The sequence below is a fragment of the Myotis myotis genome, unplaced genomic scaffold (genome assembly GCF_014108235.1).
Source record: "Myotis myotis isolate mMyoMyo1 unplaced genomic scaffold, mMyoMyo1.p scaffold_m19_p_11, whole genome shotgun sequence".
In the NCBI taxonomy this organism is placed as follows: Eukaryota; Metazoa; Chordata; class Mammalia; order Chiroptera; family Vespertilionidae; genus Myotis; species Myotis myotis.
In genome coordinates this window covers 16,005,831-16,020,099 of record NW_023416315.1, presented here as the reverse complement: position 1 = coordinate 16,020,099, position 14,269 = coordinate 16,005,831, and the positions used below count along the sequence as shown (strand labels likewise).

The 14,269-nt window shown below is 44.9% G+C and overlaps 1 protein-coding gene and 1 non-coding gene across 7 annotated transcripts in view; both read right to left on the bottom strand.

The window, feature by feature from the left end:
* The window catches only part of RSBN1L (round spermatid basic protein 1 like), a 60,354-nt gene extending 50,735 nt beyond the window's left edge, over window positions 1-9,619 (bottom strand). Inside the window, exon 1 of one of the 6 annotated variants that reach the window (XM_036327653.1) lies at window positions 7,581-9,619. In XM_036327653.1, coding sequence (XP_036183546.1) covers window positions 7,581-8,169 — 589 coding nt within the window. In that variant the 5' untranslated portion in view covers window positions 8,170-9,619. Of the gene's footprint in view, window positions 1-3,145; window positions 3,287-7,580 lie in introns of those variants that run through there. The other 5 variants (XM_036327654.1, XM_036327650.1, XM_036327652.1 and 2 more) reach the window with 5 other exon arrangements.
* Window positions 3,352-3,458, bottom strand: LOC118666738. Its single transcript, XR_004971065.1, has one exon. It is a non-coding gene; the product is annotated as a U6 spliceosomal RNA (small nuclear RNA).
* Window positions 9,620-14,269: the final 4,650 nt, after the last annotated feature.

The following is a 14,269-nucleotide window of genomic DNA, read 5'->3' as shown; positions in this document are numbered from 1 at the left end:
AACAAGATGAACCCAAAGAGGCCCACACCGAGTCACATCAAAATTAAAATGCTAAAGGTTAAAGACAGAGAGAATCTTAAAAGCAGCAAGAGAAAAGCAGTTAGTTACCTAAAAAAGAACGCCTATATGGGATTGGCACAACATATTCAAAGTGATGAAAGCAAGGACCTACAACCAAAATTACTTTATGCAGCAAAGCTATCATTTAGAATCAAAAGACAAAGAGCTTCCCAGACCAAAAAAAAAAAAAAAAAAAATTGCTAAAGGAGTTAGTTCATGATCACCAAACCAGTATTAAAATATTAAAGGGTCTTCTTTAAGAAAAAGAAAAGAAAAAGATAAAAAATATGAATAATAAAATGGCATTAAATACATATCTGTCAACAATTACTTTAAATGCAGATGGATTAAATGCTTCAATCAAAAGACATAAGGTGGGGGTGCCCTGGCTAGGGTGGTTCAGTTGGTTGGGCGCCTTCCTATGCACCAAAGGGCTGCCGGTTAGATTCCCGGTCAGGGCACATGCCCAGATTGCGGGCTCAATCCCCACTTGGTGGGCAAACAGGAGGCAGCAGATTAATGTTTCACTCTCACATTAATGTTTCTCTCCCCCCCCTTCCTATATCTATCTAAAAATCAATAAATTATTCTTTAAAAAATAAGACATCAGGTGAGGGAAAACGGGAGATATCTGTAATAGTGTCAACAATAGGAACAAAAGACATCGGGTAATTGAATTGATAAGACCCTTATATATGCAATTTACAAGAGACTCACCTCAGAGCAAAAGATACAAATAAACTGAAACTAAAGGGATAGAAAACATATTTCATGTAAATGGGAACAAAACAAAATAAAGCTGGGGTAGCAATACTTATATTAGATAAAAATAGACTTTAAAACAAAGAGTATAAGAAGAGGCAAAGAAGGACCCAGCAACTCCACTTGTGGGTATTTATCCGAAGAAACCCAAAACACTAAATCGGAAAGATGTTTACTGGAACACTAGAAGCCCTGTGCACGAAATTCGTGCATGGGAGGGGGGGTCCATCAGCCTGGCCTGCACCTCTCACAATCCGGGACCGCTGGCTCCTAACTGCTCGCCTGCCTGCCTGCTTGATCGCCCCTAATCACTTGCCTGCCTGCCTGATCGCCCCTAATCGCCTCTGCCTGTCTGGCTGATCACCCCTAACTGCTTCTGCCTCAGCTCCCGCACCCAGGACCCAGGCTTCCCTCCTCCAGCTGGCCACAGGCAACCAGGACCCGGGCTTTCCTCCCTCTGGCTGGACGCAAGCACCCAGGACCTGGGCTGGCTTCACCCAGGCCAGCCGCAGGCACCCGGGACCCCAGAAGGCCTTGCCCGGGCAGGCTCCCGGGACCGTGGGTGGCACTGCCCGGGCAGGCTCCCGGGACCGTGGGTGGCACTGCCCGGGCCGGCCATAGGCACCCGAGCGATGCCACCCAGGCCCTGGCTTTGTCAGGAAGGACATCCAGAATGACGTCTGGAAGACATCCAGTCTAATTAGGATATTACCCTTTTATTAGTATAGGTTGTTTACAATAGCCAAGGTATGGAAGGAACCCTAAGTGTCCATCAACAGATAAATGGATAAAGAAGACGTGGTGCACATATACAATAGAATATGATTCAGCCATAAAAAAGAAAAAAATCTGCAACAAATGAATGGACCTAGAGTTATCTACAACCAGTGTGCAGTGGGACATTGGTGTGCAGGGAAAGAAAGAATTTTTAAAACATGCAAAACCTGACTATTTAGTCAGGGCACAGGTCTCTTTTCCCTTAGACTGCCAAATTAAAAAATGACAACAGCCAATACAACAATACCAGTCCTGTGTGAATGAATCAATATTATACCTATTTTTTGTCAGATCGGCAAAAAATATATTTTTTGATGTGTCGCAGAATTTTAGTAATTAATTTGTGTGTGCCATAAGATGAAAAAGATTGAAAATCACTGACCTAGAGAGAATCATGCTAAGTGAAATAAATCAGAGAAAGATAAATGCCAGATGATTTCACTTATATGTGGAATCTAAAAAACAAAATAAACAAACAAGCAGAACAGAAACAAACTCACACATACAGAGAACATTTTGATGGTGGCCAGATGGGAGAGGGGTTGGGGAGATGGGTGAAAAAGGTAAAGGAACTAGAAATACAAATTGGTAGTTATCGAACAGTCACAGGGATATAAAGTCCAGCATGGGGAATATAGTCAATAATATTGTAATAACTATATATGGTATCAGATGGGCACTGCATTTATCAGAATTACCCTTTAAGTTATATAAATGTCTAATCAAGGGGGTGTACGCCTGAAACCAATATAATAGTGTACACTAAATGTAATTTAAAAATTAAATTTAGAAAAAGAAGCTGCAGAGCCTGGCCCATGTGGTTCAGTGGCTGAGCATCAACCCGTGAACCAGGAGGTCACGAGTTCAATTCCAACCAAGGGCACATGTCTGGGTTGTGGACTCGATCCCCAATGGGGGGCGTGCAGGAGGCAGCTGATCGATGATTCTCTCTCATCATTGATGTTTCTCTCTCCCCATCTCTGAAATCAATAAAGAAATGTATTTGAAAAATAAAATAAAATGAAGGAATAAACCAAAAGGCAGGCCTGGGATCAAGAAAAAAAGGACTCAACTAAAGTGAAAGAAATTCCCAGAATGTCAGCTAAGAGAAGTCCCAAGATGACAACTCTGCAGCAGGCCTAAAAAGAAACAATCCAGACCAAAGCTGGAAGGACAGCTACAAAAAGGATGGATAACTACAGGAACAAATGTAACTGGTACGTATATCTGACAGACCTGACCATGTGGAAAATTGCACTGAGAAACATTTTATGAAGCTGCTGGAGGGTACAGAAAGACTTTTCTAGACAAAACTAAGCAAATAAAAAAATTAGGCATTAAAAACAAAAGGTTACACAAAAAAATAAAATTATAATAAACTATCTCAGGAGTAACAGGTATTTATTTGGTCATAATGATAAAAACTCTGAATATGAATTTACCCTAAAATTGTGGAATAACAATATTAGAAAGATGGGGAATAATCTAGTTTTTAAAAACCTTTGAACATCTATGCTAAACTTTAAAATCACTGGCATTTACATACCTCCAATCATTCCATTCTAAGAAAAGCCTCTATTTTCATTACAGTCAAATTCTATAACTTCACTTTCAAGTAAAAAATTCAGTTAAGATGTTCTGGTTCTGTCTTGGGATATATCACATGGTCATTCTAAGAAAAAAAAAAAGCTAATAAATGCAAAGCAAAAGCTAACAAAAATTAGATGATCTATGTAAGTCCCCCCCACAAAAAAACAATTAGAATGTTTCACGAATTTGCTTATCATCCTTGTACAGGGGCCATGCTAATCTTCTCTGTGTTGTTTCAATTTTAGTATATGTGCTGCCGAAGCGAGCACTGATCTATACAAGTTTTATTGGTTACTGGAATCAGATAAGGCATTTGTTATCTAATATGTTTGTTCTGTTGTTTGTTATACTATAACTCTGAATGTTGGATACCTTTAGTACATGTCCCACTTTTACTTCCATATTTACTGATGCACTAAGTTAGTCTTACATGGGCTGTGAATTCTTCAGCAGGTAACCTCTGTAAGCACCAAAGCCTGGTTATTTTGTTTTAAAAATCTAAAATGTTCTGCATTTTTTAAAATATATTTTATTGATTTTTTACAGAGAGGAAGGGAGAGGGACAGAGAGTTAGAAACATCAATGAGAGAGAAACATCGATCAGCTGCCTCCTGCACACTCCCTACTGGGTATGTGCCTGCAACCAAGGTACATGCCCTTGACCGGAATCGAACCCAGGACCCTTGAGTCCCCAGGCCGATGCTCTATCCACTGAGCCAAACTGGCTAGGGCTGCACATTTTTTATAACAAACTTAACTTTTACTTGATAACTCAGGCTATCATGCAAGATAGCTGCAGTACTATGACAGAGGCTTTGGGTGTGTAAAGCATAAATCCATATGCTAAGTGGGCCTAGACTGGTATGCTTTTATAATTCTCTTGTTTATCAGCCTTAACTCTCAAATCTACTGTCAATGATCCTTTCTGTATCTGAATTCACCCACCTTTTAATTTGTTATGAGGTTAACAAAAACAAATTATCATGCTTCTGACTCAAATAACTTGTTAGAATGATAGGCAATGTAAAAAAACTAGCAGTTCCTACTAAAGACTTGCAAAAAACAACAACTCTAATACAAATAAAGGAGCTTAATTGCTTAACGAAATTGAGAGGCTAAATCTTTTGGATTTTTGTTTTTGAAAGATCTAGTCCTTGTTTCAGTGTCTTAATACCTAACTTACGGTTCCGATTCAGATTGTTCAATCAATGAGCTATGGGATAACTGAGAGGGCTCACTAAACTATCCTATGTGCTATCCAGGTGAACTATCCAAGTTAGAATAACACTAAAAATAGGAATAACACTAAAAATATATACCTAAAACAAAACACCTGGTTACCTATTCACTAAGATTTTTACAAAAAGCCCAGAGAAAAAAGAACTGTATTACATATTAGAACTTTTATATTTGCAATTATAACTATACTAGAGGTCCAGTGCACGACATTCGTGAACTGGAGGGTGGGGGGGCTCAGCCCCGCCTGCACCCTCTCGCAGTCTAGGAGCAGGCCTAAGCAGGCAAGCAGACACCCCCCAAGGGGTAGTTAGTGCTGCTACCACAGCCACTGCGCTCACCAGCCATGAACCCAGCTTCTGGCTAAGTGGCGCTTCCCCTGTGGGAGCTCACTGACCACCAGGGGGCAGCTCCTGTGTTGAGCGTCTGCCCCCTGGTAGTGTGCATCGTAGCAACCTGTCGTTTCACTGTTCGGTCAGTTTGAATATTAGGGTTTTATTATATAGGATTGAATGCATGTATATAATCTTGCCATTTCAATAATACTGTTGCTTAAGAATCTTCTCTTTTTTTTCTTTCTTTTTTTTTTAATATATTTTATTGATTTTTTACAGAGAGGAAGGGAGAGAGACAGAGAGTTAGAAACATCGATGGGAGAGAAACATCGATCAGCTGCCTCCTGCACATCTCCCACTGGGGATGTGCCCGCAACCCAGGTACATGCCCTTGACCGGAATCGAACCTGGGACCCCGCAGTCCGCAGGCCGACGCTCTATCCACTGAGCCAAACCGGTTTCGGCAAGAATCTTCTTAATTGATTAAAACAAAACCTTAATTCAGTGTATCAGAGTTTTAGAAGGATATAAGCACTTCCCAAATTAAGAGGGAAATATTTTCACCATTAAATTTACCATCAAGAAGGAAGGAAGGAAGGAAGGAAGGAAGGAAGGAAGGAAGGAAGGAAGGAAGGAAGGAAGGAAGGAAGGAAGGAAGGAAGGAAGGAAGGAAGGAAGAAAAAGACAGAAAGACAGAAAATTTGCCTGGTTGAGCATCACAGTTCAATTCCGGGTCAAGACACATGCCTGGGTTGTGGGTTCAATCCCCAGCGTGGGGCGTGCAAGAAGCAGCTGATCATTGATGTTTCTCTCTCTCTCTCCTTCTCCCTTCCTCTCTACAATCAATAAAAATATATTTCTTAAAAAATGAAAATCCTGCCGAAACCAGTTTGGCTCAGTGGATAGAGCGTCAGCCTGCGGACTGAAAGGTCCCAGGTTCGATTCCGGTCAAGGGCATGTACCTTGGTTGTGGGCATATCCCCAATAGGAGATGTGCAGGAGGCAGCTGATTGATGTTTCTCTCTCTCATCGATGTTTCTAACTCTCTATCTCTCTCCTTTCGTCTCTGAAAAAAATCAATAAAACATATTTTTTAAAAAAAAGAAAGAAAATCTTACAAGTGTTAATATGTATGTAGTCACTAATCAAAAAAACCTAAATAGGTCATGGAAAAACATCTTCCCCACATCTTAATGTAAAGTTATCATTGCTTATATTCAGACTTAATTAGATAAGCTGTAGCCTTCAAATGGAGGATTTTAAGTATAATTTAAAAGGCTAGACAATTTTTTCTTTTAACAGTCATTTCACTTTAAGGGCCATTTTAAAGTCAGAATTGTTGAAGAATGCTTATTTTCAGCCATTCCAATACACTGACAACGGTATACTCAGATTCACTTCCTCATTCAAAGAACTTTAGAAAAGCAAACAGTTTATACATCGCAATGCACAGACTTCCAGGCACTTAAAACTTTTAAATGTAACCAATAAAAAAAAACAAAATAACTTTAAAATACTAACCAACTAAAATTCCAGACGAAAACTAGTATAAAAAACACTTTCTGAGAAGCAACATTCTCCGAAGCTGAGAGATCTTTCCCTTGTGCAGGAGTACCAGATGGCTATGCTTAGATGTCAGAGCTTTATTACAGGCAAAAACACCAAGAAAGAAGTAACTGTTGCTACATACTCATTCACAGCATTTTTACAATCCGTGAAAGTAGCCATTCCATTCAAACATACGGAGAATTTTTCATGATGTGAAGCTACCATTAGATCAGCAGCGCTAAGACTCTTTTTGACATTTCATTTTTTTCCCTTCAAAACAAACAAACATACTTTGACAGTATTCTGTATTGATGTATATTTATATTAAAGGCCATGATGTGCTTGAAGCTTCTGATCGCATCAAGATCTCGTTTTCAACCGGTCTCTATGCTGTAGCCCTGCCAGATCCTTGTGTACCACTAGCTGAGTCGGTAGAACCATCTATTTTGAAGAAATGCTTTCTGAAAAGTACATGGCCAGCTACATTTTAAGACTGTCCGAGAAGGACGTCTACAAGAATCGGCCTTTTTCTGATGCGAAAACACTTTGCAGCCACTTGCTCTGGCCCCCAACACCTTAACACGCCTGAGCGTATCCTCTGCTGCAGAAAGGAGAAGAAAAATGGCTGTAAACGCTTTCTGCAGGATGGTGTTTCAAACAGCAACACTCACAGCGCTCAGGCCTGTGGGGCGGAAAGAAGCGGGGAGGGAGGAGGGTCCCTTACGAAACAGCAGCACGCTCCGGGCCCGCACGCTACCTCATTCCCCTAATAGGGAGGAAAAGCTCAGGCCTCTGGTGGCTCCCAGCTGACGCCGCGGCTCTCCACACCCCCTTTTTTTGGACAGGATTTTCTGGTCACAAACATGAATTCCAGGATCCAGCCTAGACGGTCTAAGAACCAACCGAGCGCTTTTTTTTTGCAGGAACAGACCCTGGAGGATCCCGCTCCGTCTCCTCTCCGTCCGGAGCCCCACGCTCCGAGGCGGGTCTCCCAGACCCGATGGTGCAAACAAACCCTCAGCGCATTCGCGGAGAGGCAGCCCGCGACAGAGAAAACACGAGTTTCGGCCAGGCCCCTCGCTGGGACCGAAATTACAGGCTCCATTTCCTGTCCCCACGAGGGCTGCAACCTCGTCCGCCGCGCGCCTCCCGCCCCCTCCCGGCTGGCGCACGCGGCCCCCCGCGCGCCTGCAGCCCGGACGCGGCGAGCGCCACGGGTGGCGGGGGCCGGGGAGCAGCCCTCCCAGGTCCGCGGCCGGCGCCGGCACCCACCTCGCGGCTGCACCTTCACCTCCCCGTTCTCCTCCCGGGCGGACCCGCGGGCCTCGCCCGCCCCGCCGAGGCCGTGCCTCCTCCTCTCCTTCTCCCGCTTCTCCTTGGTCCGGCGCGGCTTGGCGTTGGCCGCGGGGGCGGCGGCCGGCGGGAGAGGCTGCGGCTGGTGCTGGGGCTGAGCGTGCAGCAACGTAGGAGGGACCAGCAGTTTGCGCGACAGCGGCGGAGACGAGGAAGCCCAGGCTGCGGACGGGACGGCCGTGCCGGCGGAGAAAGAGAAACTGTTCCGAGCAGAGGACGGGGAGGGGGCGGCAGACAGCGCGGCGAAGCTCCAAGACGCGGGGCTGCCGTAGCTCGGAGGCGAAGGAGCCACCGGCGGCGGCAGCTGCCTGCTGTTCCCGCCGCTGCCCCCTTCTCCGTTCAGTCTCCGCGGCGCCTTCTTCTCCTCGGTGCGGACCTTCTTGGCGGACAGAGGACCCGGTGGGTCCCGGGAGGCGGTCTGCAGCTTGCCAAACGGTTCTTTCCCCGAGACGGGGGCGGCGGCGGCGGCGGCGGCAGCGCCGTGCGCTGAGCTCGGCGGTTCCGCCATTTTGCGCTCCTGTTGTATTTACTCTCCTCGGCTCCGGGCGCGGGGCAGAGGCGGGGCGGCCCTCCGCGAGGGGCGGGGGGGCGGAGCCTCCGGCCACCGGCCTGGCCCGCCATTGGGCGAGCCTCCCTGAGGGATCCCTCTGACAGCCTGTGAAAGGCGCGAATCTCGACCCGAGGAGGCGGGATCGCCAAGGGGACCCGCTCTGGAGGTCACCGCTCCGCGGGACGCGTCTCCAGGCCCGGGAGCTGCGCGGGGGCTTCCTGCCCTGTGGCCGGCGCGAGTGTCCGGGAAGAGCCGCCGCTCCGGAGCCCACAGAGAGCCCGGCCCTGGTCGCGCCGGTCTCCACCTCGACGACTCGGTCACAGCACTTTCTCTTCCTATTTCCCTCGGGTCCTCGGGGTCCCTCCCCGCCTCTTCGCGCCCAGAAAGCTGGATTTCGCAGATGCCCCGCTCAAAGGAGAGCATTTTTTTCCGGGGATGAAGTCGCTCCTCCGTGTTGGCCGTAGTCGATTGATGGGAGGGGCTAAAAGCCACTGGGTGTCTTGAAAAGGTGTTACTGTTGTTAAAATCGTCCGCTCTTCAGAGTTTGAGGGAAGTCGCTTCCTGCGAGCCTGGAACTTGCGGATTGCTTCTGAGCTGGAAGGTAAGAGGCTCCGTGGAAAAACGTTCCTGTCACTTGTGATTGCACCCTTGAAGATTTTAATTTTAGCATCATTATTTTAACACAGACTCGCCAAGAAAAACCCGTTGGCAGTATTTAGAGATGTTTGGGAAGCAAGGTTTTTTTCCGTTGTATTTTAGCGTTTAGTCGGCACCCTGGGTGTCCCCAAGTGTGTGCTTTGGCTTCTGGCTTAGAAGGTAAGGAGTTTGGGGGGATGGGTTTGCAGCAGTACGGTTGCAACCAAAACCAGGAGCACGATTTTCGTTGAGCGCCACGGTCTCGACACATGAGACCAGAAGTCAAAGGAATAGACTGTAAAAAACAAAATAGTCAAATCAGAAAATGACCAGGCGAAGGCTATTTTTAGTCCTAAGAAGGGAGACCTACATTGCCTACAGATTTCTGGAAAACAGTTAAAAGTCACTGTCCAGGATTGCCAGTACTTCCTTGTGACTTAATGAAGTTGGATTTTTGAGCCCCCCGCCTTTTTTTTTTTTTTTCTTTTTTCTTTTTTTTTTAGAATATTTTGGAGCCAAAATTTAATACTGGTTTATAGAATTTGTTTTTTTAGGTGCCTCCAAATTTTGAAATGAAAGGATTTACTTGCATTAATACATAACAGTGAAAGCTGTAGCTGGGATTGCCTGGCAGCAGATGTCTTCATGGAAAGTAGCACCGGTGGAAGCGTGGGCAGAGGGCAGAGCTGGAAACCACCTACCACTCACTAGCTTTGTGCCTGCAGTCAGGCTGCTTCATCGGCCAGAACCCCTGTTTTATAAAAAGTGAATAAATGTGATTGCATGATCACTAAGGTCCCTTTGAACTTGATGCTTCTGCCTTCCGTATTCAAGAAACTTTTTAAAATCACACTTGAAACCATTGCAATTAAAATAGCTTCCTAATGTTGACCCTCCAGATGTAGAAGAGTGTCCCTTATATCCATTAATATAGTGCTTGTAGACTTGTACCATTTATTCCCTCATCTCCCTCACAGACCTCTGGAAATCTGACTATATAAGGTTTCAGTTAAAGTGACCTCTTCATCTGTGTGAATGTGTTACTCCTTGCTCTATACTGTTTTTTTTGTTTTTTTTTAAATATATTTTATTGATTTTTTACAGAGAGGAAGGGAGAGAGATAGAGAGTTAGAAACATCGATGAGAGAGAAACATCGACCAGCTGCCTCCTGCACACCCCCCACTGGGGATGTGCCCGCAACCAAGGTACATGCCCTTGACCGGAATCGAACCTGGGACCTTTCAGTCCGCAAGCCAACGCTCTATCCACTGAGCCAAACCGGTTTCGGCCTCTATACTGTTTTAAATTTGCAGAGCCTGGGCAGGAATGGCTATGGCGGCTCACATACCATATGTCCAAATATTTAAGTTATAAATCAAGCTGAGAAGCTATTTTTATAAAATATACTAGAGGCCCGGTGCACAAAAATTTGTGCACTGGCGGGTGAAGGGGGGTGTCCCTCAGCCCCACTTGTGCCCTCTCACAGTCTGGGACCCCTCGGGAGATAACCACCTGCTGGCTTAGGGCTCCCCGGGTAGCAGATGGCACGCCCAATCCCTCGGTGCCTGCCCCGCCACCCTGGGTGGCACACACGGCAGGGCCGATCCGGGGGGTTGGAGCACTGCCCCAGGTCGGGTCACACACAGGATGCCCGATGGAGGCTGGGCGGGCTGGCCGATCGCTGCTGCACTGCCCGGCTGCCCCAGGTCGGGGCGCACACGGACACCCGCCGCCCTGGGTCGCAGATAGCAGGCCCAGATGGGGGTGATGGCACTGCCCCACCCTGCCTACAGTATGCAAATTAGCTGCCATCTTTGTTGGCAGTTAATTTGCATATTGCATATGGGAGGCATAGCGAAGGTATGGTCAATTACCATGTTTGTCTATTATTATAACTTTATTTATTTTTTAAATATATTTTATTGATTTTTTACAGAGAGGAAGGGAGAGAGATAGAGAGCTAGAAACATCGATGAGAGAGAAACATCGATCAGCTGCCTCCTGCACACTCCCCACTGGGGATGTGCCCGCAACCAAGGTACATGCCCTTGACCGGAATCGAACCCGGGACCTTTCAGTCCGCAGGCCGACGCTCTATCCACTGAGCCAAACCGGTTTTGGCAATGTTTGTCTATTATTAGATAGGATTCTACTTTGCTACCTTGACAAATCTGCTTAAATAATAATCCTGAAGGTCAAATTTTCAGACTTGGAGAGATGGACTGAACCTATTCTCTTCCCATTCCTAGCTTCTTCACCTGCCACACCAAAAGGGGCCATAAATTAATGCAATCAACGTGTCCAAGCTTATGTCCACACTCCTCAACCCCTGCAAATAGTGATGTGTAATCAAGAACTAGGTCTGCCCTCAGATCTAGTCAGTCTAAAGAGGAGTGCAGGCGCCCCAGCTGGTTTGGTTCAGTGTCGGCCTGTGGACTGAAGGGTCCTGGATTCAATTCCGGTCAAGGGCACATGCCACAAGCCCGGGATGTGGGCTTGATCCCCAGTAGGGGGTGTGCAGGAGGCAACCAGCTGATCAGTGATTCTCATCATTTATGTTTCTATCTCTCCCTCGCTCTTCCTTCTCTGAAATCAATGAAAATATATTATAAAAAAGAGGAGTGCAGGCTTCTGGCAAGCATGACTTCTTGATTTCATAGACACCTTGCCCTTTGCAGTAGAAAGAGGGTCCTTACCCAGGTCTAACAGCAGCACTATTATAAAACATACCCAGTTATCTCTTCTCTCCCATGTATTCAGCCATTCCCTTTCAACTAGATCAGTGATGGCGAACCTACGACACGCGTGTCACCAGTGTCTTACGTGACACTCATTTTTTTGGTTGATTTTTCTTTGTTAAATGGCATTTAAATATATAAAATAAATATCAAAAATATAAGTCTTTGTTTTACTATGGTTGCAAATATCAAAAAATTTCTATATGTGACACGGCACCAGAGTTAAGTTAGGGTTTTTCAAAATGCTGACATGCCGAGCTCAAAAGGTTCGCCATCACTGAACTAGATCATTACTAACAACACTGAACTAGGAGATAATTCCCACCATCACCAATTCCTACTGGCTTCATCTCTGCTAGCATTAAAACCACCCACTTCTCTTCATGTCTACTGTTGCCACCCTATTCCAAGTACTACCTCCTCTCACCTGAAAGACTATACTAGCCTTTTCTGGTCTCATTATAGGTATTCTAATTTTCTCAAATCTGTTCTCTATTCTACCCAGAATGCTCTTTTTTTTTTTAACATTTTTATTGATTTCAGAGAGGAAGAGCGAGAGAGAAAGAGAGAGAGAGAAAGAGAGAGAGAGAGAAACATCCATGATGAGAGAGAATCAGTGATCGGCTGCCTTCTGATCCTATTGGGGATCAAGTCCGCAACCCGGGCATGTGCCCTTGACTGGAATTGAACCTGGGACCCTTTAGTCCATAAGCCGAAGCTCTATCCATTGAGTCAAACCAGCTAGGGCCAGAATGCCCTTTTCAAAACCTAAATCTGTTCATATCACTTTTCCCTGCTTCAATCCTGTCAATGGTTTTCATTACTCTTAGGTTAAAGGACAAAATTCTTAATATGACTATAAGACCCATCATGATCTAGCCCCTTCCTCTTCCATGTCAAAAGAAAGGGTCTTTAGCCCTAGCCGGTTTGGCTCAGTGAGAAGAGCGTCGGCCTGCGGACTGAAGGGTCCCGGGTTCGATTCTGGCCAAGGGCACATGCCTGGGTTGCTGGCTCGATCCCCAGTTTGGGGCGTGCAGGAGGCAGCCAATCAATGATTCTCATCACTGATGTTTCTATCTCTCTCTCCCTCTCCCTTCCTCTCTGAAATCAATAAAGATATATATTTTTAAAAAAGAAAAAAAAAGAAAGGGTCTTTAAAATGAAAAAATAAAAATAAAAAAGCAAAATGATAATAAGAGAATGAAAAAAGAGAAAGAAAAATTAGAGGAAAGAAAGAGGGAAAAGGTCTTTAATTAGCAGATTGCACCATGCTATCTTTTTTTTTTCTTTTTTTTAAAATACATTTTTATTGATTTTTTTTACAGAGAGGAAGGGAGAGGGATAGAGAGTTAGAAACATCAATGAGAGAGAAAGATTGATCAGCTGCATCCTGCACACCCCCTACTGGGGATGTGCCCACAACCAAGGTACATGCCCTTGACCAGAATCGAACCCGGGACTCCTCAGTCTGTAGGCCGACGCTTTATCCACTGAGCCAAACGGGTCAGGGCCACGCTATCTTTTAACATAGAACTATTGTATATATTTTTCCCTCTGCCTGGAATGCTTTTTTCTTTACCTACTGCTTTTATAATGGTTTAGATAACAAGCAATTATGTAATGGTCATAACAGAAGCAGATATCATGAATAACTCCTATATTTCTAACTTGCATGACTTGATGGACAGTTATACCATTTACTGAGCAAGGAAACACAGGAAGAATGACAAGTTTGGGATACTCTTTGACATGTCCTGATGAACATGAGGTGCTTGTGAGACCTCACATCCTTTGGATATCGATGCAAGCCAAGGCTCACTTCCTTAGAGAAGCCTACCGTCTCTTCCCTATCAAGACTAGATTCCTCCAGGCCGGCTGGTATGACTCAGTTGATTGAACATCAACCCATGAACTAAGAAGTCGCTAGCTTGATTCCCAGTCAGGGCACATACTCAGGTTGCAGGCTTGATCCCTAGTGGGGGGCATGCAGGAGGGAGCTGATCAATGTTTCTCTCATTGATATTTCTCCCCCCCCCTTTCTCTCTCTCTAAAATCAATTAAAAATTTTTTAAAATATTAAAAGACTAGATTCCTTTCTTTGATAGTTGGCTTATGTTTATCTCATCTACCCTCCAGCCATCATTTTAACTGACATCAGTTAAATGTAATGGCCATCCAATATTTTGGCCTCAGTGTTCTTGGACCTGCATTTCCATTCAGTTTCATCCACAAACTCCAATGGATCCTTCTTGATCTTTTTCATTACCCTTCCATCTCTGAAATCCTAAAATACAGTGTTTGAATCTTCAGCTTTCTCACTCCTGGACACCATGTCCTTGCCCTTTGACCTCAAGATAGCTCCCAGACTCCAGGTCTTTTTCCCCCCACCTAATTATGGTTGCCAGATAAGATACAGGACACCCAGTTAAGTGTGAATTTCAGATTAACAATGAAAAAATATTTTGTGTGAACATGAGCCATATAACATTTGGGCCATATTTATACTGAAAAGGAAGGTATTCTTTATCTGAAATTCCAATTTAACTGAATGTTCCTTTTTTTCCTGATAATTCTGGCAACCCTACACTGATTCATCCTTCTATACTTTCTTCCCTATCCAACCTGGAACCTGTGGTACATAATTTATACTAAACATTTGCCACACCTCAATTCCTCACATTCT